Source organism: Agelaius phoeniceus, chromosome 2, assembly GCF_051311805.1.
Source record: "Agelaius phoeniceus isolate bAgePho1 chromosome 2, bAgePho1.hap1, whole genome shotgun sequence".
In the NCBI taxonomy this organism is placed as follows: Eukaryota; Metazoa; Chordata; class Aves; order Passeriformes; family Icteridae; genus Agelaius; species Agelaius phoeniceus.
Window position 1 is genome coordinate 10,717,276 of NC_135266.1, and position 26,267 is coordinate 10,743,542.

Genomic DNA, 26,267 nt, shown 5'->3' on the forward strand with positions numbered 1-26,267 from the left:
TAATCTGCTGCATCTCAAAACTGCAGTTGCAAGGACAGGTCAATTCATCCAGGTGGAAACATATGCAGTAGAAATAGAATCACAGAGAAAATCAAGTAATAAAAATGTAACTTGTCTCAATTGAGCAAGCAAAACCTGCAATTTTTCAGATTTATCATAAGGCCAAACCTGTGTGGATTTTTTGACAAGTAGAAAAAAAAAGGCAAAAAATTAAAACAAAACAAACCCCCCCCCCAAAAAAAAATAAAGCCAAACAAAACCCCCTCCACTTTCTTACTCTATATTCATTTACAATGATATTTTTTAAATACTTAATAAAATGGAAGTGCTAGCCTCATTTAGAACAATGAAATTGTTAATGTTATGATAACAAGTGGTCTGAACCAATTTATCTTATAAGTTTTATTACTAGAAATGACTCATCTGTTGAGAAAACATAATCTTGATTGTTGAAGAGACCATTTTATCATTTAACATTTTAACAGTTGTAATTTTGAAATACAAATACACATAAAATATATTTTGTAAAGAGAAAGTTGGAGGCACCAAAAGAATGAGCAGTGGTTTCATTCTTAGATGATAGGAGGCATAGTTTGAGAGGGATTAATCCTGCTCTAATTGAGGCTCTAATCCTGCAAAGGGGGTGTTCAAAATGAGAAAGATACTCTGAACTGAAATTGGCCTTTAATAAAAAATGTTACTTTAAAATTTTGTCTTTGAGTTTAAAAGCTTTAAATGTCCAGAGCCACGTTCTTTATCTTTGATGATGGGACAGGCAGTTTCTGAAGGAAGGAAATACATAATATAAATAAGAGTGCTGGAATGAACCCTAAAGATTTCCTGTAAAACTACTTTCTAAAGCTGCCCAACTGATTTCTAGAACTCAGAATCAGTCTTTATATATTAAGAGAAACATTCTTTGAGAATTTGCTAACACACAACTAATCTTTCTCCTCCCTTTAGGAACATAATGCAATAACAGGTGAGGAACACTTTGTCCCCTCATTTTCTCACCTTGGAGGAGCTACAAGCTCATGGTTTAAATTCTGTGAAATAATTAATACATTTGCCAGGAATAGCTAATTTTTTACAAGCTTCCGAAGGTCAGAGGATTTTTACTTTCACTTACTATACTTTAAATTAAATCTTCAGAGTCCCTGGGATCTTTCAGCCCCCACACGAAAGCCGAGGATGGTGAGATGTACAGAGATTAAACTCCCATTGTTTTATCTAGGTATAATTCATCTGTGTGCAAAAGAAAGTAAAGGAAAAAAAAAAAGTGTCTAGAGGACAACATATGAGTCCAGAGCAATTTTTTATTTTTACATCATACATAAGAATAACCACGATTGTTGCATGCAAAAGTGTCAGATCATTTTTCAAAACAGTCTGGGAGAGGACTGCCTGACTGATTCCCAGCTACATGTGCTGCAGTGTTCATTATACATTTAATTTCCTCATGTCCTTTTCACTGGTGTTGGTCAGCACTCTCCCAAGTACAGCAAACTTGGGAGTTCACTGGCTCCGGGAGGGCTCGCCTGCCGAGGGAGGCTGCTGTCCACGGTCCTGGAGAGCTCAACGGGTCTCAATTCAGGACAGCTGCTTCCAGGGTCACAAAACAACTGCCTTTAGTCGTAGGAACTTTCCATCTTGGCCACAATTTGGGTCAGTAAATTTCTTTAAATGTTGGATAACAAAACTGTTTTTCTGCTCGGGTTATTTCATTGGTTTAGGCAAGAAAAATGAGTTTCCAAGACTGTTCATTAAGAAACAGTCAGGTTGTTAACCAACTTAAGTTCATGGGAGCAGACAATATTTGTGATGAGCTCAAGGCCAAGGCTCACATGCATTTCTGAGATGAGTGTGCAGTCCAAGAAAGAGGGAGGGATGCACCACCATAATGAGATTTTGTTGAAGTTTTTATTCAGTAAATTACTCTGTTTTGCTCTAACTGCAGACAATCAAGTTTGTGTTGCATACTCATTATATACTTTATTAAGAATAGGTTTTGATTTAAGAATGAAACTGTATTCATATTTAGGCAGCTTTTTTCCCTAAGAATAGCCTTCCTAGCATTATATGGCTATAACAATTTGACTTCAGCCTGTCCTCGTTGTTTTTTATTCTCTTAAAAAATATGCTTAGAAACAGCCATCACAACTTATATCAGATATCCATATTAATGACTGTCCTATCCATGTAGTATATGCAACATCTTAAAATTATATTATTTCTTACTTTCTTAGGAATTTCGAAGAGATTTCATATAAATTCATAAAGAAGAACACTTATAGGCTGTGCTGTTTGGTTGCCTACCAATATGATTTATAAGTACCAGAGGTTTCCATTCTTGTTTGTCTTATGTGGATTATTTCATTTTGGGAATATTTTTAGTGCTGTAGGATCTGCACACTAAAATTTGGGGTTTATTAAGGGATGAATAATTGGTATAATAATTTTTGAAACACTACTTTGGTTTTGCTTTTTAATACAAAGAGTGTGCCATAAACTTTGCCCTCTTCTGAGTGTTTCATGTTTCGTTTGCGGCTAATTCCACTGATTTGATACCTGTTTTCATTCAATATGCAAGATAAGCAAGGATGGCCAGTTATCTTTTGGAGAGAAAACAACACTGACAGAAGTAGTAGATATGAGATATAACAATGTTTATATGTATTTTTTGACAAGTTGCCTCAAAAAACCACAGTTGCCTCCAAGGAGTGTTTTTTATACTTGAAGATATTTTATTGTTCCAATTTTAGAATTCTACACTTACGTATTTTTCTCCTAGTCTTTTTCTGTTTCTCTTCTGTCAGAAAATAGCCTTTCTTTCCTCTTTTTTTTTTTTTTATTGAGAACACAATTTGAAATACCTTTCTAGAAACTCTTTTATTTTCTATTTTTGTTAGAATCTTTCTGGTTTTTATACTTCTTTGAGAGATGTTACAACAGATCTGAAATTAGTCTAGGCACCATTTTTTTTCATAGGTCATGATTCCAAGATTTTTGAGTGCTCTTCTGTATAATATTTATGTTAGCATGAGAGAAAGCAGAGAAAGTGCTGATCATTAGGAAAAATACTTGGTAGCTGTTCCTCAGACAATGTGTTGTTGGGGGTCCTTAGTTAAACAGTTGTCATACATGAAACAATTTGGTGTCTAATCCAGAGAAAGAAGACTTTTCAAAAAAATTCAGACAACATAGATTATCACAGATCTCTACAAACATGAGATCCTTAACCTCAGTCAACTCATAAATCATTTTTTTTACACTGTAATAGATATGAATATATAACATGAAGTATTGTTATGGAAAGAAAAAAAACTATTACCTATGAAAAGCACTGATCAAGTTATCCCTTTCCACAGTGGAGAAAATATATCTTGCTGCAGAAATGTGATGTGGTTGGGTGCAATTTCTTATTGTATTGTATAATATTTGAAATCTAGAATTACAAAGGTCAAAAATTGATTTGTGCTGAAGGGATAAATTCCAATCATTTTCTGTGCTGCTTTATTTATATTTCTGTAATATAGTACTTCCTTTTAACCAAAAAAAAAAAATAAGCACAACCCACACTATAAAGTTCATCAGATTTCCAAGCCTGCTTTTCCTGATGAGGATTCATTTACTGACTGTTGTGTTTCTCACACAAGTGGTGATAGTCATGACTATTACCTAGCCTAACACATATTTAGGGATCTGCATAAATTTCATGTGATTATTCGATCTATGAATTTCTGAATGAAGCTGTTGTTGTAAAGATTGGAAATTTCATTTTTAATTATTACATTCCAAGCATTGCACTCCCTGAAGTCAGCTCACTTGGTTTGGATCTAATCTCATATGATCATTCACATAAGAGTTGGGCTCGATGATCCTCTGGGTCCCTTCCAACTCAGAGCCTTCTGTGTTCCTGCTTGTGGTTCTAATGATAAACTTTAACTTTCAGTCCTAAACTGCAATGAAAGGCTTTATTAGCTGCTTTGAGCATTTTATTGGCACAAATTTGTCCGTAGGAACAATTCTTGCCAAGTATAAAAACATTAAGTGCCTTGGTATATTTTTTTTTTATGGAAGCATAAGCTTATTTATATGTAGAGTTTGTTTGTAAATTAAATTCCTGACAAACTAGCTAAACTTGTTCAGAACTTTTTGAAAAACATATGGGGTGGTATCTTCCGTAGCAAATGCATTTTTTTCTTTTCTTCTGTCCTTGTTTTCTACTGTTATACTAATCAATGAGTACTTGTTGATTTCTCTTGACTTTATGCAGTAGACCAGAAATTTCTGTTCTCATGAGAGACTTGGCTTCTAAAAAATAATTATAAGATTGGCCTTTGCAGAAAAGAGAAATCAACAGTAATACACTTCTGCTTGATTTTAAAAAGTTATGATTTCGCATGGGTTTTTGAGCTTTTCCAGCTTCCTAGAATGGTTTTCACAAATATGTGTCTGTGGATTGCTCAAGCCTAGCATTGCATGTAGTGTAAAGGTTTGTTGGTTCAGGTTTTTAAATGTCATGTTTTTCATAGATTCTCTGCAAAGTCAGAAAGTAACTTACTACTTTTTTGCATAGATCATTTTATGAGCTTCTGTGGTAAATACCTCTCTAAATATGTGGTAAATATTATTGGTAAATATTATTTTCATTATTCACTATTCAGAACACTTAATAGGGATTTTGAATAACAGTGTAAAATATCTATTTAAACATAAGATTTTTTTTTATTATTATTTCCCTAAAATTTAACTGATCTTGGTCAGTTAAATGATTTTGGATTGCAGAGTATGTCCATGTATTAGCCATCTGATTTTTTTTTTTTTAAGAACACATTGTTGTTCCATTTATTCCTTTGTAGAACTGTCTAAGCCAGTGCCATTTTCATGGCCCTTATACTTTTGGTTTTGATCAGTTTTTAGAAAGTGTTGAAGAAAAGAAATTTAGCACCGTGCGGATGGGGGCTGGAGATCTTGAAAACTACCAAACTGCTTTAGAAGAAGTGCTCACATGGCTTCTTTCTGCTGAAGATGCATTACAAGCACAAGGAGATATATCCAATGATGTAGAAGTTGTTAAAGAACAGTTTCACACCCATGAGGTATATGTTTATATTAATATTTTGAAATGTATTTATTCTATTGTCTTTGGTTTTTTTTTTGGAGGGGATTTGTTTTGTTTTTATTAATTTTGATTCGGAGAATGTAAACTGGAGACTCTGCCCTAGAGTCATAGAATTGTTTAGGTTGGAAAAGACCCTTAAGATTCTAAAGTCCTACCATTAACCTAACACTGCCAATTCCACCACTAAATGCTCCTAAATGCTGCATCTATGCATCTAAGGATGGCTACTCAACCTCTTCCCTGGAAGCCCATTCCAATGTTTGAGAACATTCAGTGGAGATGGTTTTTTTTTTTTTCCCTAAAATCCAATCTAAACATCCTCTGTTACAATTTGAGGCCATTTTCTCTCATCCCATCATTTGTTACTATACCCACCTCTTTGCAACCTTCTTCTGGGTAGTTGCAGAGATCAGTAAGGTCACCCTGCAGCCTCCTCTTCTTCAGACTAAGCAACTTTCTGCCCATTGAAGAAAATGAAAGTGTTTATTTCCAGTTTATGTTACAGTTTTGGTGAGGGGTTGAAAAGATTAAAACCAAGGTTGAAAATCATGTTGGCAAAATGGTGCAATTGTGTTCTTTCATTTCAAAGAATGCAAATGAAAACTGGATTTTTTTTTTATTTTTATTTTTTTTAATTGTCAGGGGTTTATGATGGAGTTAACAGCTCACCAAGGACGTGTTGGTAATGTTTTGCAAGTTGGAAGTCAACTTCTATCAACTGGAAAACTTTCCGATGAAGAAGAGAATGAAATCCAAGAGCAAATGAATCTACTTAATTCTCGTTGGGAAAGTCTCAGGGTAGCAAGTATGGAAAAACAAAGCAAGTAAGTAATATATCTGCTGTTATTACACCATATAATAATTAATTCATTCATTTTGACTGAAACAGTCCTGAACTTGAATAACAGTTGGGATTTTCCTTCACTGTAAACAAAACTCCATCTTGTATCTGTTTTACCTGAAATTTCACGTGCAGTGATTTTGAGCCTTGCATGTTGTTTGGAGCCTGGAAGCCACATAAAGCAGCAGCTCCCAACAACTTGGACACAGATTAACACTTTAACCAAAATTTGCATCACCTACCTCACTTTTATTGGAGTGAAAATTACGCTATTTTAAAAAGTGCAAGGCCTATAGTTTAAAAATTGAATTACAACTAGAAGTGGAGAAATAATCTATTAAATGTTCACAATAATATTTGGAAATTTTTATTATTACTGTATCTGATTTTGGAATTTTGATTTACATAGTGTCATCTGGGACAAGAAATTCCATACATGTAAAAGCTTGTGATTGTGCCACAGGGGAGTAATTTGGTTTATGGGATACAGAGATAAAGTATATATTTTCTTACTTTCTTCATAAATATATATTGAACATATTCAGTTATTCATCTTGCTCCTCTTTATGCTTTTTCCAGTTCTACCTTGCCTTTTGGAGTTGAGGGGTTTTCCTATTGTATTAAAAAGTGAACTGTGATTTTTAACAATTGTATGCCATAACTCTCTTTCTTCCAATATATTCTTAGCAATTCCAAACATTTGTTTTCTTTTCAGCTTGCTACTGAGTACTGAGAATGTTTCCTTTATTCTGTCTTCCTTTGACTATAAAATTGTTTCTGTTTCACATGTTTCAACCTAACTTATTCCAGTCCTAGTATATTTTTGGAGACAAAAAAAAAATCTATGATTCTTTACTGTAGGGAGATTTTATTGGCCATACTTATTTTCATTTAAATCAATACATGCAAGTTGCTATGTCTCTGAGTGGTACTTTTTCTACTTGAAATGTCCTTTAACACCAGTTGTTATCCCATCTCCCAGCTGCAGCTGTAGTTTATTGCTTGGGGAATTGAGTGGCCTAGTGTCTTCTACAGCAGATCATATTTGGGTAATATGAGTTCAGTAGAAGACTTAAGTAGAAGAAGAATAATAAGAGATTCACAGAGAGTGTTGCACTACTATTTAATTTTCTATACAAAAAAAAGAAATCTGTGATAAATTCAATTAGATTTGGGATAGGGCAAGAGAAAATTTCTTAGAAGTGATATCCTTAGATATAGTTAATTCTGGCCTTTTGGTCAAACCACTGTGTTTCAAGAAACTGGCTGGATGAGTATAAAAAGTTTTCTTATAAGAATATAATATATTTTTGGGTTATTATACATAATTTAAACTCTCAGGGTCCATCTACTACTTCAGTTTAAAGCACAATCTTCTGAGCAGATTGCTATAATTTTGTCCCTAAGGCAACAGTGGCACATTTAGCCAAACAGGGATGGTTTTTGTGAAGATGAGAACAGCAAGACTGTCTGACCTCTGTAATGGTAATAGGAATTGTGAAAAAAGGTACCACACTTTACAGCACAAGGAAAACAAAAGCAAGTAATAAACAAGGACAGGAGGAAGATATACTGATAAATATGCTATAAAAAAATGAAAGGGTCCTATAAAAAGTGATTTAGGAGGTCAGAATTTCAAAAGGAAGTTTGGAACATAAAAATGCCTTTGTATAAAAGCAGCCCAGATTGGATTTCTCATGTATTCACTATGTATTGAAAGTATTTGACTCTTTGAATAAGCAGTGCAGTAGCATGCTGAAGGAAAACTGTTTTTTTGTTTTTTTTTTTTTATTTCTTCCTCTTGGCCTTTCCCAAACAGTATTCTCTATAGTAAAGCATCTCGGTGATAAATATGTCACTGTAGAGAAAAGCAATGCAATTTACCACTTTATGGGGAGTTCAACAACTTTTAAAACACATTCAATTTTTTGTTTTTTTTATTTGAAACTTATTTGAGCCATACTATAAACAAAGGTTTTGATAATCTCCTGAGGTATATAAATAGATATTAAACCCTCATATCAGATGTTTATAAAAGTATTTTGAAAGCATGGAAATACCCAGTGAATGGTAAGAAAGAAGAAGCATTCTTTTACTTTAGGAATGAACTGTGATTATGTTTTGTGATTACTTAATTTTTAAGTTTATTCTTTTTACTTCAGAATAATGTCAATATTATGTATAATATTTGTTTCATCATATTTTCATTTTCTTAAATTCAGTTTACTGTAACAGGTTTTCTGTAGAGTTTATATAATTTAATGCTAAGAGGAATATCTCCAGGATGAAGCAGTGTGCTTTATAATAGCTTAGTTTAGAATATCAGGACAATAAAAAAAACAGTTGAAAGTGAAGGACTCAGATCTGAGATCCCTAATCCCTTGTAAACCATGGGCTTTATTGAAACAGGGTATCATCCTTCTGTACTCTATCTGTAATTAATAGAGATTAGGATGGAAACAATACTATATGAGTCCTCTGGTGGTTTTGATCAATCTTTTAAATATTATTTCCAGGTTAAAAAAAAAAGGAAAATAGAAAAAAAATATAAAAACCAAATCTGAAATCCTGAAGTGCTGATGGTGAAGATTTTGTTTAGGAGAGTTTTGAGAATTTCTAAAGAGGCAAGTCTAAGTGGAAATCTGTCATGAATTTTTGGCCAGATCATTTTGGACCTATCTATACAATTTGATTAGGCAAAACATAAGTATTTTCTGGTTAACTTTCAGAGTATTTTCCATTTAATAACTGAAAATATAATATTTTTTCTATTTAATATCCTAAATTAGAGAAAGCCTGGTAAGATCAGCTGTTTGAGTAGTTTTCAAAATACTTGTAGTGAATAAAACAAGCTTCAAAAAAACAGTGTAGAAATTTTGAACTCCAACTCTAATAGAAATGCAACTGGAATACAAAGCTTTAACAGATAGAATATTATATGATGTAGTCAGTTCCTAAAGAAAAAGCTTCAGAACAATTTGTCTAAATCAAAACTATTTCAAAAAAGTTTCAGTTCCCTTCTCCATAGAACCATAGAATGTGATGGGTTGGAAAGGGCCCATTGGGGTCATTGGCTCCAACTCCTGGCCCTGCACAGACACCCCAACAGTCACCCCAGTGCCTGAGAGAATTCCCCAAACACTTCTGGAGCTCTGTCAGGCTGGGGCTGTAACCACTGCCCTGGGGAGCCTGTTCCCCTTCCAAAGCATGTATTCAACAGCATATATTTCTCTTCTGCCTTCAAATGTAACCTTGTGAAAATCTGTTAGTATATGGGGCAGATGTTTCTGCTTCTGGTTTTCTTCACTTATAAATTCTAATTATTTTTTCTTTGTTTTACAGTTTACATAAAATCCTAATGGATCTGCAGAATCAGCAGCTAGCCCAGCTAGCTGATTGGCTGACAAAAACAGAGGAAAGGACAAAGAAAACTGATTTAGAACCCTTAGGTCCAGATCTAGAGGACCTAAAGCGCCAAATAGAAGAGCATAAGGTATGCTGTGATGGGCTTCCAAAGGCATAAAAACCAAACTGGGTGTTTGACATTTTAAAATCTCTACTCCTGCCGTTAGAGCATAGCAAAGTAATATGAAATCTTGGTTTAATATTTATTGTTCTAAGCATTTAACAAGCTTTTGTAGACTTACTTTATCACAACTGTGAGTTTTATTCTGATATAAAGAAAATATTGCTTTCTTTTTATGTATAAGGAATATACTAGAATATGCAAGGCAACTGTAACATCTTTTCATTACATTAGAATGAAAATAGATCAGGTTTTTTAATGCTTGTGTATTCTTCTTTTTGCATCTTGTTTTTTTGTCTTACATGTAGCATCAATGATGCGCTTATCAGACCACATAATATTGCTAGGACTCCAGAGTTCCTGAATATATATTTGCACTGAATATATATTAAGCACTGTAAAATGCACTACGTTCTAGCAGTAGAAAATAATTTTTGGTAATGTACAAAAAAATAAAAAAAAAAGCAACCAACCAAACTCAGGAATAGATGGAATTTAATAAGATGGAATTTGGCCAGTTAATCCCCACATTACGTAAGGGTAATTTTTAATTGGAAGAATTAAGAGCTAAAAAGAGACAGAGAGTATAGTTTGTGTAGTAGTTTGAGTAAATTTATTGGATTAGAATGCTTTGCTTCGTATTAATTTAGATTTTAAAATAAATTTATATATGTGTCTACAGCACAACATGATGATAAGGAAACACAGAAAAATGTAGAAAACAGAGGTGATTTGTGAGGTGGTGGAGATTTAATATGATGACCTTTGAATTTCTCTACATCAATGGCTCAAAGCTGTTCCTTGCCATGGTATCTTGAGAGATTTTAACCCCTGATGCTTCTTGGCCTGTGTCAGTGCCAATCCAGGTTTTAGAGGGCAGATCATCCTGAAAAACAATTCAAACTGAAATCAGCTTTTACAGTTCTTTTAAAAATAGGTCAAAAGCTGCAAAAGACATCATGATGAACTTGTGTGTTAAAGATGATTTCTTTGCATTCTGATTAAGGAGTGCTACTGAAGAAGAATACAAATTCTGCAGCTCCTGCTGCTGTTGGTGCTGTCTGTGCTTGCCCTGTGAGCAGATAATGCATTTCAGTATGTAGGTTTGCTAGCTAAGGACATTTTCTGACATTACATTTTCTTTTTAAGACAGACATAAGGTAATTATGAAATGGTAATTGGAGAAAGGAACATGAAAGATTTCGAATACATCAGTACTAAGACTTGAAAATCTTTACTCCTATTCTATGCATTTTATGCTTGAATACTAATATAAAATGCAATACCTTTATTTATGCAGTCTCTTTATGCTTCTTCCTTCTGATACTGAGAAAAATAGGTAATTAGCTGGTATTTGAATATTCTGAGTGAAGACATGCAGCAGCCTCTTTTCCACATGTTTGTTCTTCACTGTGGTGTGTTGAGTTAGTGAATGTTATTTATTTATGTGTATTACTTTTCAAATCTCTTTCCTGTGAAAAAGGGAATTTAGCTAAATTGCTGGAAATAAAATGGTTTGGATTTAATTTTAATTACATTTGCATTCATCTATCCCTTGTGTTATTCAGGAGTCAAAGAACAGGGTTTTCCATTCTTTCAGTTATTGAGAGAAAATGTCATAAAATTTTATCGTATTTTGCATACAGCAAAGCAACCTCCTATAGCAAGGGTTAAAACAATGGACTTGTAATAGAACATTTATTGCTTCATCATTAAACAAGCAAATTAAAAAAAAAAACCAAACCATTCATATTTTCTCTTAGTCTCACATGAGTCTGGTTTTATCAGAAAACAAGGTTTTGTAAATTCATAAGAGGAACCAAAAGTTTGAAGATATAAAAAGCAATCATCATTTCAAATGGAACAGACCAGCCAACATATTAGGTTTGGGTTGTTGTCATTGTGCCTCTGTCTCCTCTTTACCCTTACAATTTATGCCTTCCTCTCTTTACTTGTTCATTAGTAGGCACTTTTCACTCATTTATTTCATGTTATGTATCCCCCTTTGAGTTATGATTTCCATACATCAGATTTCTTTATTCCATGTATTTTAAAATGATGTTGCAAAATATTGGTCTCTAGTTCTTGTGACTGACACTTCAGTTTCTCTGCTGGGACATATTAAAAAAATCAAAAGGAAACCAAAAAAAAGCCTCACTAATATGTATTGGGTATGGCAGCCAACAATCAGACCATAGAAAGAACATAACATTCTTCCCAGCATGCTGCTTAGGTCCAAAATATATGAGGTTGGTATCTTGATAATACTGAAAATTTTCTGCATGGACTGAAGTGGTGAAGAAGAAAATTTTATGTCATTAGGAATGTACAGTGTTCTGGTAAGAAATCTGGCATAATCAATGTATTTCGGAAGATCAGTTAAACATTTCAGTAATTTTTGGTTTTTTGCAGTAGCATTTTAAGTATATTTCTCATGTTGTTCATTCCTTATAATTTTGTAAAGGAAGCAAGCTACTTTTCAGCAAAAATCTAAGGACTATTGAGCTGTCTAAGCAGAATATGATATTGGAAATGTTAGAATAAATTTTAAAATTGTTCTTTTAATTGCACTGGTTTTATTATTCCAGTTATTATTTATTATTATTCTGCTATATATAATTATTATTTATTATTAATATACTGTATAGTTGGTAGATTTTTTATATTTTTATTAAGTTTCTAAAAACATCTAAACCTTTTTTAGTGCCAGGATTTTTAGTACTTCAAATTAATTTCAAAAGTAAAAGGAGACACTTCTTCAGTGTCCAAATATAAGAATGGATTTGTCTTTGGGTACTTGGATGACTTTGGTGAGCATTTTTATTCTTTTTGAACTAGATTACATTTGAGTTGTGTAAATTGTTATGTGATCGGTAGGAGTTAAAGGAATTGTGGAGTTTTATGAGTTTCTCTTGTTGCTATCTTTATTCATCAACATCTATGTTTGTCTTACATTTGAAGTCCCTGAAAATTTGGTATTTCTCTAATAAGCTCAGGGCAACTTGTTAGAAATTACCATTTAAATTATTTGAACAGAGTATGCCTCTGCCTTGAAACTGTCCATCATAAATTCCTGTTCCAACAAGATCCTGTAAACAAACAATTCTCACCAATGAATTTCATGGTAAAAATAGACACTTGGGTTATAAGGAACAGCCTTTTACTTCAGAGTAAATTGAATCTGCCTGAGGATTAGATAATGAGTCAACTTTCTGGTTCATCTGTTCCTTGACTTCTCAAGTCTTTCACAATGTGTGTGAGACTCCCACCTCCAAAGTGCCATCCACTCCTGCTAACTCTGGTTTTGTTCTGGGATGCCATCTGTCAGATTCCAGCTAATAAGGAAATTAAAGTCACCTTGTCCATGGCTGTAGACTTAGGGAGCAATGAATTTGTTTTGTATGGCTTAAAGAGGGGGAAGTGAGCTGGATTGTACTAATCCCTGACTGCTCTGCCTCCTCTTCCCTCTCGAGAGCTGCATCATAAAATGTTGAGAAGTCTAAATTCCAGGGATGACTCTAACAATTTATTATACTTCACAGTCCTTGAGAATTGTTTTATAGTCTAGCTCTCTGAAGCAAATGGTACTCACAGGCATGAAAGTCAGAAAAAGGAGGATTCTTATATTGTCTCAATATGCCCATGAAAGAAATTAACTCTGAAATGGGTGGTAAGATATTTATACCATAAAAACAAAGTAGTCTGTGAGTTCCTATTGCTTATAACCACATTATGGTTTGGGTTTTAATTTTTTTTCAATTTTTAAATAAATGTAAGATGTCTTATGAAAAAGAGTTTTAGAATGCATGAACTTATGTTCTGCAAGGACTTCATACATGAGTGAGTTATTCCACTTGAAAAAGCAGCAGAAAACCACAACATTGTGAAATTCAGCATAGTAGGTAGCACAGTCAAGGTTTCTCTTGTGACAAGGCTGTGTTATTTTTCAGGCTGTAACCATCCCACTATATATGCATTAGTCCCTAAAACACAATCAGCTGAAGTACTGAGAGCATAATCCAGAACTTTGGTTTCCCCAGTTCTTTTGTTGGATTGAGGTTTGAAGGAAGTTAGAGACAGCAAAAAAGACAGGCAAGATGGAGTCCTGGATACCTTGGGGTTTTCTTTTTTGAAGGGAGTGATATGAGGTCTTCTCTGTGATTTTAATTTTCATTACCAACTTCAGTTCCTTCCATTTTTATTGTGTGTCCTCTTGCTGCACCTGAGGAAAGGAAGGTGAAAATAGGCCTGGCAGCTCAGTTCCCTGGTGCCAGAGCTGGGCTGGTTTTGATTTTGTTAAGTATAGGAAAGGAGGGGCTCCATCTTTTATGGCAAGTGAGGGGAAAAAATAAAAAAAAAAGGGGGGGTAAGCAATTTTTTCATCAGGTGTGCAGAAATCATGAAATCCTTTCGTTTCTTGTTTAGTTTCCTGGTTTCTGCAGTGAGTGTAGGTAGGGTGCTGCATGAGTTTCCTAAGGGTGGGTCACCTCCTGAGCAGTTTTCTCCTACATGAGTAATGTTGTAGGGTGCCAAACTGAAGTTAGCATGTGCTCGTTTAATGAAATTTATGTGATTTTTATATTATTACAATATTGAAAAAAAAATATTTTCATGCATTATTTTAAAATACAAAAATTTAATTCAGTGGCTATTTAAAATCTGCTGGTTATTGGTATGTATACATATTAAGTGACTATCTGTAAATCAGCTACATAAACTCAACAAATTATTTTTCAAGCAAAATTTTCAGTCTGGAATATTGTATATAAGTTAGAACTTTTGAGTAACTTTAAGCTCTGGAGTTCTCATAGTCATTTATGCAAGTTAACCAGTCAATTGTACACTTTTTTGGTACATTGTTTTTTGTTCGGGTTTTTTTTGTTTGGTTGGGTTTTTTGTTTTGTTTTGTTTTTTTTTACTTTGGAATACATTTTCTAACACATATCCTTTTATTATAGGCATTTCAAGAAGATCTGGAGCAGGAACAAGTAAAAGTGAATTCCCTAACTCATATGGTAGTGGTGGTAGATGAAAACAGTGGTGACAGAGCTACTGCTGCATTGGAAGAGCAGCTTCAGGTAATGACTGTATGGCAATGCTGGTCCCAGAAAATTTAAATAGAAAATTTTAAAAAGCAAAACCAGGTAGTAAATGTGTTCATGATCTACAGGATCATAATTTGTAGACAAATAATGGTTATCAATAATTAATAAGATTATTCTGTATTTTTCTAAAGCAGATTTGAGGGGGAAGTCATAATTTATTTCCCATTATTTTCTCATGGCCATGTTTCTTAGGAAAAGAAGGGAAGTATAACTTAATTGTATTTTCTAAATGCAATCACTTGAGTATCTTTAAAAGACACCTTGGAGATACATTTGTGGTAGGGCTTGCAGCCAAGATATTCTAAAAGTTTTTCAAATATTAAATTGATCATAGAAACAATTCACTATTTCAATTGTGTCTTAAAAATGTTGCTATTTTCATATTATTTATATTCCAGTGCTCTTACTGTAACTTCTGAATGAAATTGGATAAATGAAAGTTGATAATTAATGTTGAGATACATTGAAGGAGAGTTCTCTTGTGTTGGTGGTCAGCTCTCCAGGGACACAGCTCAAGAGGAATTGCAATATTACAACCAAGATTCTTTCTAGTTTTCTCTTTCAGAAAGGAGAAACTGTTTTTCTTTAATTTTGCTTTATTACCCAAGGAAATAAGAGTTTGTGGGTTCTAAATCATTAACACCCAAGGTTTCTCTAGAGAAGCTATCTACATTCCAGCAGGTATGGCTGTAGCACAGATACCTGTGTGCTGTCTTGAATGTAGCTAATTTGGGTACCAATAGAGTAAATCAGTAATTAGAATTTAGAGTAGGCTTTACTAAGATGCTGAGCCCTGCCACTTCCAATGTAATTCTGAGTTTTCTCTACTGCAGCTACTTAGTCAACCCAGCCAAGATAACAATGCAGCCTCTACTGATCCATAATTATTCATTCCTTTTGACTTCCTCTTAAGTGTCAGAACTGTGCTGCACCTGCCCAAAATAATCTTAACCTTCCAGAATATCTTGCCAGCCAGCTCCTTGGAACTGTTCAGTGGAATAAAGCAGATCCCTAGCAAGAACATGGCTCCTGAAGCAAAACTAAACTTGTAAAATGTCTTGAATGGAAGAAGAGAGAAAATAACTAACAGTTTTTGATATTTATGGCACTTCATGAGTAAGAAAATGTATAAATGAGAGTTTTTAATAGTGCGAAAAACAAATGAATGGTTGGCGGATTGTTAGAAAATCTCATTTCACATCTTCAGAAGGAAGAATTAAGAACCATCAGGTGACACAGCTTCATCCCATGTTATTACAATTGTTGGAAAGGTACCATTAGTATCCTGTGCAACATCTGTGGCTGACCCATATTGGAATAAAGCATGAAATAGAACTCAGGAAATACTGCAATACCTTAAACAAACATTATTAATAATTAATGTAAATTAAATACAGTGGAAATACACAATTTGTAATTGTGCATGTGCAGAAAACACCAATTATTGTCTTGGAAAAAGTACATTCCTTGAAAGATGCTAGAAAGACAATTCCTGAGTCCCCTCACCCTGCAGCACAGGCTCTCTGAGCAGAGCATGGGGTGCTGTGGAACAGAACATTTGCTCTTTTATTATGTCCTTTATTCATAATTTCTTACAGAAGAATCTGGGAGAAAACATGATTCAATTGCTCTGTAAGTCAAAGAATATGTAGAAATATTACAGATGTAATAAAACTGAAGTACAGATATAAAGCTACAGGGTTTAGAGCGATAGGGAGGTGTGGAAACTTTTACACTTGAGTGCCCAGAAGGGAGCTACCACAGTCCACCTGCTCTCCTAGTGAAATGTTACACCTCTTTTTTGTGTACAGGAACTGTTTGGAAATTTTTTTTTCCCTATCACTTGCAGTCTGAATATAAGCACAGGAGATAAAATGTGTTGACAGGCACAACCATTAGAGCATTTCACAAAGAGCACAATGGAGAAAAGTTCCAAGCTTGATTATGTATCTGTCAGTCTGACTTCTAAAAGTAGAACTAAACAAGAGCATGAACTATCAGACAAAAGAGCTTAATAAGACTGGCTCACTGAGGTGCTGGTCAGGATCAGATTAGGAATAAAATGAGCATTTATTTCCATGTAATAATCAAAGATGCATTTTCCAAGCAGGTGCAATTCAGTTTTGCATTTCTTTTTGAGATAGTGATTCCTAAAATATTTTCATACATATAAATATATCTATATATAATGTTGGTTTTTTTTTTCCCAAATGTTTGTATAAGACAATTTTTTAAAGACTAAAATGAACTTTTTGAGGTGTCTCAGGAAGTTTCACAAGAATCTATGCTGATTTTAAATGAATAGTAAAGTTCATGTCTTTCAACAGTTCTTACATTTCAACATTAAAGTTCTTAAGTTTCATTGCCTGTGCAAAAACATATCTATTTAAGAGGCATTTAATGGCATAGAAGCCAAAAGTGTCCCCTGAATCAAATTATTAATTGAAAATTTACCCTTGCTTGGACAACTAAAACCAAACACAATTTCAGGGCTTTTCTTAGAAAGAGCTGTCCCCCTAAGATACTTTGAGAGGCTACAGCTAGACTGGGTGAGTGTGAATATTAAAACTACTTTTACATTACTTTGCTTACTTCACATATCAATGTGGGACATATTGAGAGGCTCTGTTTATGCTGCTACTGAGAACCCACTATTTAGACTTAAAACTCCAAGACCCCAATTAAACTCAACCCTTAGATTTACCAAGGCAGCTGTGGAATAAGGCTCAAATCTATATTTAGTGCTGCAAAAGTCAAACTGCTTTAGTAGCCAAGCTGTTTCTGTACTCTGACTCATTTTTACAGGAAAAATGGGGGAAATTATCTTCAGCTCAGAGAAATGGCTGGATAACACACAGAAACCATGAATGCAGGGAGATTTTTTTTTTTCCATAATTATACCCAGCAGATAACAGGTCTCTTAAGGACTCTTGTGGGCTAGCTCAAATTAGAGGCTTCCCCAGGCTTCAAGGGCCAGGGTCTGTGCTAGAAAGAAATCTGTATAAAGTGTATCAAATACTACTTGATGCTTTATTCCCCTACTGGGGGAAAGGAGCTGAGAGTGTATTTTCCATGATTATCTGTTCGTATTAGTTAGGGTACTGTCTGTTGATTGAAGATGAAATATGGGCTGTTCTTGTAAAAATGCATCAAAATAAGTGAGGAATGGTAAAGAATGAATAGACTCTTTCAGTTGACTCACTGAGCACTTATGACAGGAAGTTAGATCCTACAGACTAAAGGGATTTCAAACACCTGCTCATCACAACAGTATTCCTGGTTGATGCCTGGGAAGTTGAAATCTCCCACAGGGACAAGGGTTACTGATCTAGAAATTTCTGCTAATTCCCTGTGGAATAGTTTCTATCCTGAGCAGCCTGGAGTTCTCCATCACAGATTTCCAACCGTGGAACTCATTCCACCAAGACTCATTAACATCACAGCTGTGGGACCTGACCAGGGCTTCCAGCTCCTCCTGTTTATTTCTCTCTCTCTGTGTGATGAAATGCTGAGCACTTGAGAACCGCATGAAATGTTGAGCACTTGAGAACTGCACACAAAACTCAGTGGTTTTTGGTAGAAATTCTATGAATGGGTTAAATATTCACTTGTAAAGAATTAATTTTAGGTATAGGCAAAAACATTTTTCCACCTTTTCTCATTATTTTAAAAAGTAGATAATAAGACCTGATTAGAAAAACATTTATCAAATTCTGTTAGTTGCAGGCTTGCAGTACATGATTTTAATCCAGAGTTCCCAAGAGTTATGTTTTACTCATTTTCTTCTGTTCTTGTGCTTCCTTACGTTGACCTTTTAGACTAAAATATTTCCCCTTCTGCTTTTGATAGCCATATAAAATATTCTTCCAGTGTCCTCTGAGAATAAAAAATAAAAAATCTTCTTTTGCATGCAAATTTCTCTAAAAATTCTTGTTAGGGCTGTAAGAAAAGGTTTTTTTGGTTTTTTTTTTTTTTTGGTTTTTTTTTTTTTTTTAATACAGGAGGGCATTTTACTTGTTACTGTGGATTCAATCTATTTCTCTGAAAATTTGTTTTCCCAGATGTTAGGAGCACTTGAAGCAGTCTGAGTCTCTGTGGGCATTGCACAGGCTACTGTTTGATGTGAATAGAGAGTTAAAGCTGAGCACCATGTGATTTACTATAATAACTGCTTTATAAATAACAGTCCTAACCTGATATTTTGAACTTGAAATTTCAAGTCTTAACTCAGACAAACAGTGTATGGTTGTTATGGCCTCTCATGAGAAATAACTAGATTTAAGGTTGGTCACAGAATCAGCACTTTTATCAGTGCAGTTATTTGGTCATTTTGCTTACTTTATTAAAATAAAAGATCTTGTCAAATTATTGAGGAAAAAAGAGGTTGCTGCATTTTTGTTAACATTAAATTATGGTCTTTATGAGGAATATGTAAATACAAAAGATATAGCATTATATAATATCTCAAGTTATTAGGATTCTGTAAGAGTAATGAAGTAAATAACAAAATAAGAAAAAAGGAAGAAACTATTATCTTTTTGTCAGGATATGCTTTTAAGTGGATGAAAAATTAAGAATACAGTAATACAGAGTATCTTTCAGGTGTTTAAAAGAGATTTTTTTTTAATTTGGGAGCAGCTGAATAATGTGCATTTGATGTCCAGGGGTAATTAAGTCACTATAAATCATTGCAATAAAAGTTTTCTATCATCAGCTAAAGTAAGGGAGAAGAGAACAAGATGATTGGTATTTTGTGTAATTTAAATACATGAATAGTAGTAAATGGTACAAATACCTGGGAAACCTCAGTGGGATTTGTGCTGATGTGTAAGTTTATAAGCATGTGTTTTTTTACACTGCAATACTTTAAAAGAGGTAAGAGCTTTGACCAATTGTACTGATGATGCAACTTAAAAGCCAATTTTTTGCTTTTGCTTTGGCCACATCTTTGCCCATCATGTTTATGTTTCAAGTAGTTCTGTTTTGGGGATCCTTAAGTTCTTTAAGAGAGTGAGTTTTTCAAAGTGTAGTAGTAAAGACTTGCTAGAAAACTATCTGTAAATTGGTATTAAAATATTCAGTGTTTAGATCTATTGCTTTCCCTCTTCTCTCCATTTTTATTTTATTCAAAATGGGCCTAAAATCCATTTCAGTGTGATATGCAACATATTTTAGGGCAAATACCTGAGAAAAAAGTGAATAAGGAAAATTTTCCCATAAAAATTTCGTAATGCCATAGGGAAAACAGCTTTCCTTGTTAAGGAAGAAAAAAGTAAATAAATGCTGAACACACTGTTGTGTTTCTTTCTCTCCAGCACTTTGGAAAACGGTGGGCAGCCATCTGCAGATGGACAGAAGAACGATGGGTCCTTCTGCAAGATATTCTTCGTAAATGGCAGCATTTTGCTGAAGAGCAGGTGAATAGCTTTTTTTTTTTAATAAGTTATAAATTGGAATGTTCTTCAACACATTATAGGAAATCTAATATTTTATTTTTGTATATATATATATATATATAGGAAAGGCCTGACTGAAGCTTTTTCTTTTGAATTTTATTTCAGTGCCTTTTTGACGCATGGCTTACTGAGAAAGAGGATGCTGTGAGCAAAATTCATACAACTGGCTTTGGAGATCAGAATGAAATGCTGACCAATCTAAGCAAATTGGCTGTATGTATTTTTCATTTTTTCTGTTTTTATGTTCAGCTTCCTTAACCTGAGTCTGCATGCACATGGCTTTACCCCTCTCTCAGACCATATGGTATCATACTTTGGGGTGGGCTTTGCCTCCTGTGATGGAATAGGTTGGTCCATAGCCTTGCTGCTAAAGGAACCAAGAGATAGAGATGTTTTTCTTGGTTGTATCTTTGGTAAAAAGTTCATGAAATAAAATAGCGTTTTGGTGTCTTAAAAATATGTGTATTTTGACAGTGAAAGTTTCTTTGTTGATACTGTTGGTGTATATATTGTGTGTGAGACTTTATATACATATGTGCAAAGGGATTTGCATATGAATAAGTTATCCTTCAGCAAACCCTGTCATACATTCTTTGAGCTTGAAGAAGCTGAAGGCTCAGAAGTTAAAAAATGTTGAAATTAGTGCTACTTTACAACTGTTCCTCAGCATCAGAAATGGAGTTACATGCACAAAATGTACCCTTTTCACCACATCCTCCACCTCACTCTTCAGCAAATTCTCCATCCTGTGTGGTCTTCATGGAGGGAATGTAGGTCTGGCTGTGTCTGTAGAGGTGAAAAACTTGTGTCAGCCTAGACTTTACAGCAGTAGGACCTCTGTAAAGAAAAAAATACTCTATGTGCTATTTCTGTAGTGATGACTGCCTAGCATTTAGGGGAAAGGAAACACTCATGTCCATGCTTTGGTTAAAATAGGTGAATTATTGCTTTATCAGGAAAAAAACAAAGCCTGCTGATCTTTTCAGACATGAATATTTCTTTATTATCAATTAGCTATCATTAATTATTAAGTAATAAATATGAAATACCAATTAATTATATATTGTCCATTAAATATTTTTAAGGGATATACATAGCTTGGCTATATTTATCTAAGGATCAGCCTTAAATTTTTAAAAATCAATTTAGGATTTATTTCCTTCTAATCATTCTGTATTAAAAGTAAAAGCGTTCAGACTCTGGGTTGATAAAAATACCATGATGTCTATGAGATTTGAGTAACTGTGATGCCTCTAAAATTTACTTCATTTTGTCCTCGCATAAACAAATGTATAAAGCTTAAAAAAAATGAACTCACAGACAATTGTTTAATTCCATTGTTGCTGATCCAGACTTACTGGTAGATGTTCCTTTGATTCATAGAATAACTCAGTAGTAATTTAAGAACCAAAAGATTGATTTTTAGCATAATCTTGAGACACTAATTATTACACTGCTGCATATGTTTTTTTTTTCCTCTCCCTTCTTTTTCTTTCTGCAACACTTTAGGGGTATAAAAATATTAATTTAGTAGTCCAGACTTGGATTTTGATTAAAAATTGCTTAGGATTAAGTAAACATCTTTGTAAAGGAAGGAAAGCATGTATTGCCTTAGTTTATGTACTTCTTGGAAATTCTAGCAATCTAACCTGTGAGCAGTCTTGAAGCTGACTTCAAGCCAGGCTTTTAACACATAATGGATTAGAGAAAACTCAGGATGCTTTGGAGTACCTTCATGAAGAAAAATGTATTACAATAAATTCAAATTTGTTCAAAAATTGTACACTTTTGGATTTCAGAAGGTTGCTAGAGGACACAGGTACAGGGGGTTGAAATGTTTGTCCCAAATTGTGAAGTAGCAGACTGTTAAGGGTTTGCAAGTGTTAAGGATAGGGCCAGTTTGGGTACCTTTCAGAGTTGCTTGAAAATATGATGTTAAAAAGGAAACACTTCTGTAGTTTCCTTTCATAAGTTTCACTAATGAACTCTTATGAAGTTAAAATTATTTTAAAATTATGCTGCTAGTTTAAATGGTTAAGTATCAGTGTCATGAAATAATTGTGGTCTTTTAGAAGACTGAGTGAACAACAAAAAACAGTAAATAAAATTATTTATCCATAGCCCTGAACCTCAAAAAGAATCATGTCATCCTTAAAAGAACAGGTGGAGATTATTAATTGCACCTTAGTCCTTTTTACATGTAAATAACTTTGATCTTTTTAGAAACATGATTCATAATCCAATAGTTTAGGTATTTAAATATTGGTGGTATGCTAGAAGAAAACTGCCTCTTTAGTGATCTGGAGCAGAACAGTGGCTTTTACTTTTGGAATTCCCCTCTGAGGTTTTAGACCTAGTAGCAGTCATTACCAAATTCCAGTGACTATGTGTTTTTACACACACACAATGCCAAATTGCTCAAAGTTTTGTGTATGACAATTTACTGTTTTAATCTTGTCTGAACCTTCAGGAATTTTTATTAATATGTCAGCCACATTATGGTTTTTTTGAAGAATATATTCTCCTCTTGGACTGGATTTTAGAAAAAGAGAAAAATGGGGTCATACTCTCCTGACCCTGACACATTGTGCCTGTATTTTGGTGTATTTTATTTGACATGTGTTTGAATGTAGTAGAGGAGAAGCTGTCACCAAGGATCACTCTTATAATTAGGTCTGAATTGTGAAAGCAAGTCTGTGAGAGAATAAAAATGTAACTTTTCACTTAGAATAAAGACATTTATATTCTTAACAATATGATATCTTGATCCCTCAGCTGTCCAGTCATTCCAGCAAAACATTACAGCATTAGACCTTAAGAATTTTGGACTTGATATTGTAATATAGCACAAAAGCTTCCAGTCTATGTTTCTGCCTCACTTATGTGCAGAACTTTGCCAGATTATGGTTGTGTTCTCTAGCCAGCCTTGTTAACTGGAAGGAAACTCCTGAAGGTAATTTATCAAACCATTTAGCATTGTGACTGTTGATTTGAAATTCTACGACCTTCCTACAAGGCCCTAAGTATTCTAAAGGAACTGATGTGAAAAAGGTCTGTTGAGATACAGTTCACAGTAGGAAAAAACTTGACTTTTATATCACATTAATGTCCACAGAATGGAGCCTGCACCAGTGTGGGCTCTCCACAGGATTGCAGTTTCCTTCAGAGCACATCTGACTGTTCTGGTGGGGTGTTCTCCACAGACTGCAGTTTATTTCAAAGGATTTATTCAGTATTGTATGTGAAAATTTATCTTTGTCATCAGCTCTCTTCTGGGATCTTCCAAGTTTAAAGGTCAGAAAAAGTGTCCAGTGGGTAATTGCTCCAGTTCTTAAAATAATTCCTTAAAACAACTGGGCTTTTTGTGTTTTGTTTTGTTTTTAAATTTTCCACCTACCATTTATTCACTGACTCTATAATTGACTCTTTAGTTCTTACATAAGGGGTAGGGGGAAACAGAACTTGGAATAGCTGGAAGTTGTGATGCACTGAGAATGTAGGACTGTGGTGATATTTTGGTGCCATGTGTGGCTTAGGCTTGATAGATTCTTTTTCATGCCTTAGGCCTACATTTTGTAGTCTGTAAAATGAAGTTGGTTTTTTTTTTGCAACAAATACTGAGAGCTCTTGCAAAGGTGTACAAGTATACAAGATCTACCTCTTTATATTTATAGTATATATTCCATTATTATGGAGTTAAATATTTTCTTGCTTCACCCAACATTTTTGGGGTTTTTTATGTATAGAAAATAATAGACATTACACTATTTTTGACTGGAATAAATTTATTTGCAGCTGAAAATTAACTTTACAGTGGGTGTTGCTGGTTAGAATATTACAGTAAGCAAAGTAGGGTTTTGATCTTTAAGGAAATAAAAAAGCAAAAAAGTAAAAACTTAAACCCCAAAACCAGAACCACATTACCAAAAATAAGGAAATCACTTTATAATGTTCCAATATCAGGGTTTATAGTATGTACTTGGCAGAAGTTATATTTGATAATTAATTTCATAAAGCAAACTACCATGTCTTGTCTTCCAAATTGGAAAATTACATATTATGCAGTTACTATTACTATTTTAGATCTATTATTGTACTGGAAAAAAACCCCAGAGTGTATTTTTGGTTATTGTGGCACACTGACAGGTTTTTAATGAAGTAATGTGAAAACAGAATCTCCCAGTATAGTTTTCCAGATTGACTGTAGCTGTCACAAAAGCATATTAATTTGCAGTGAGAAGTATCTTTAAAAGAAATTTTTAGCATCCTTCTTTTTGTAGTGTTTCACTTCCTGCTTGTGCTCCAGGTGTCTTGGATGGATGCTGAGCTCTGGGTGTGTAATACAGCTGTTGTGGGCTGGGGTGATTGGAAATCAAACATTGCTCCTCAGAACTAACCAATGTTTCACAGGATATCATTTTTTATTATTCCACTCAGTGTATGGTGGCTTCCACATGATCTTTTTCTGACGCTGTAGGCGTAAAAAAAGGTCAAATATAGAAGTGCTTGAAATTTAACATGCTAAAGTGGTTTGCATCAACTTTCCTCCATCTGTTAGGTCTCCTACTACTCTGAAAAGAGATTCTTCAATATGAAGTTAGCTTCTACTTCTCAGGGATGCATTAATTTAAATTTTGATATTAACTGTACCTACCCTTAGTAATTATGATGTTTCAAATCAAATCTGATTAGAAACAGTGCTGATTACAAAGACAATGAATCTTTCTTTTGCTGAGTTGCATTTTTAATTACAGTTTTGGGTTATATAGCTGTAGGAAATTATATGTAGACTGAATTTTGTTGTCTAACCACTTGCTTGATTATCCTTTTCATGCCTTGGGGGTTAGAATGCAATCCACAACTGCACAGAGAATTCAAAGTTTAGCTATAGTTACAGGATTAGGGTGTAGAGAACAAATGTTTAAGAAATGAAAATCAGTGGAGTAAACCAGTTAAGGCTTTAAAAAGTAAAACCCAGGTAAGAACTGGAGCTGTGGATGATCCTTGGATCTGTGAATAGCCTGTTTCATAGGCAGGCTTGCATGTATAGATCTCAGGAGTTTCAAGGTCCCTTGGCAACAGTGTGTTTTGGTTTTTTGTTTGTTTGGGTTCTTTGTTCGAGGGGTTGTTTTTATTGGTTTTTTTTTGTTTGTTTGATTGGTTGGGGTTTTTTGTTTGCATGTTTTAATCCCAGTTTGGGATGAAATATTACTTTTTTTGGGAAACTCTTCTTTCAATATGCAATATATAACAAAGTACATTGACACTTTAAAGAAAGATTGTCATGTTGATATAGTTGTTAACATGAGTGCAGTTTTAAGGTTATTCCTGTTACACAACTGTTAGCTTTTTGATTCATGTCATCACCTGAAGCCTGCTGTGAAGTTTGGAGTTGCTCCACCTGCCATGTTATGTTGCTTTGTAAGCTCTGCCAGCAGTTTTTATGGAAACAACATTATGGACTTATAGGAGCCCTTAACCCATTTTCAGCACTTTCTGATGTTCTCCTTGTGATTTTTCTTCTAAGTTTGTTGGTTTTCTTTTTTGTGGGTGTTTTGGTTTGGGTTGGTTTTTGTTGGGTTTTTGATTTTTTGTTGTTTTTTTTTTTTTTTTGTATGAATGTATGTTCTTCCTTCTGTTACTTTGTTTAACAGATCCTAAAAGGAGATCTAGAAATGAAAAGGCAAATGATGAGTAAGCTCAAGTTGCTCAGCCAAGATCTCCTTGTAGCTGTGAAAAATAAAGCAGTGGCTCAAAAGCTGGAAAGTCGTCTTGAAAATTTTGCTCAGCGCTGGGAAAGCCTTGTGCAGAAGGTGGAGAGCAATTCTAAACAGGTTTGTAAAAAGCAGTTTTATCAGTTTATGACAATCAGATCCTTTGAGAGTCAAATGCTTGAAGTAGTTTTGGTGCTGTTTGTCATCTTGTTTTAATTATTTCCCCTGCATGATTGCTTAAGACATATTTTATTTTTAGGACAGCATAATACAACGATAAAATACTTTTCTAGAATTTTATTCATCTCTTTAGTTTTTAATCTCTAGTTATAGTGTTGATTACTTTCTTGGGTTGTTAACTATGTTTTCAGGGATGATACAAACCATAATGAAAATACCTTTCCAGTTAATTTATTTTTAAAATATAATAACACACTTTTTTATAGCTGTCTCTTTGAAATAGCATGTAGTCTGAAATTAGTGCAAGAACTGTCTGCTAG

At 34.0% G+C, this 26,267-nt stretch overlaps 1 protein-coding gene across 8 annotated transcripts in view; it reads left to right on the forward strand.

Annotated features, from left to right (window-relative positions):
- The window catches only part of DMD (dystrophin), a 1,046,004-nt gene that overhangs the window by 333,341 nt on the left and 686,396 nt on the right, over positions 1-26,267 (forward strand). For all 8 annotated transcript variants that reach the window (XM_077171917.1, XM_077171927.1, XM_077171925.1 and 5 more), the window contains 7 exons: positions 4,917-5,102; positions 5,768-5,949; positions 9,309-9,459; positions 14,451-14,570; positions 19,913-20,014; positions 20,159-20,266; positions 25,708-25,887. In XM_077171917.1, coding sequence (XP_077028032.1) covers positions 4,917-5,102; positions 5,768-5,949; positions 9,309-9,459; positions 14,451-14,570; positions 19,913-20,014; positions 20,159-20,266; positions 25,708-25,887 — 1,029 coding nt within the window. The remainder of the gene's footprint in view (positions 1-4,916; positions 5,103-5,767; positions 5,950-9,308; positions 9,460-14,450; positions 14,571-19,912; positions 20,015-20,158; positions 20,267-25,707; positions 25,888-26,267) is intronic.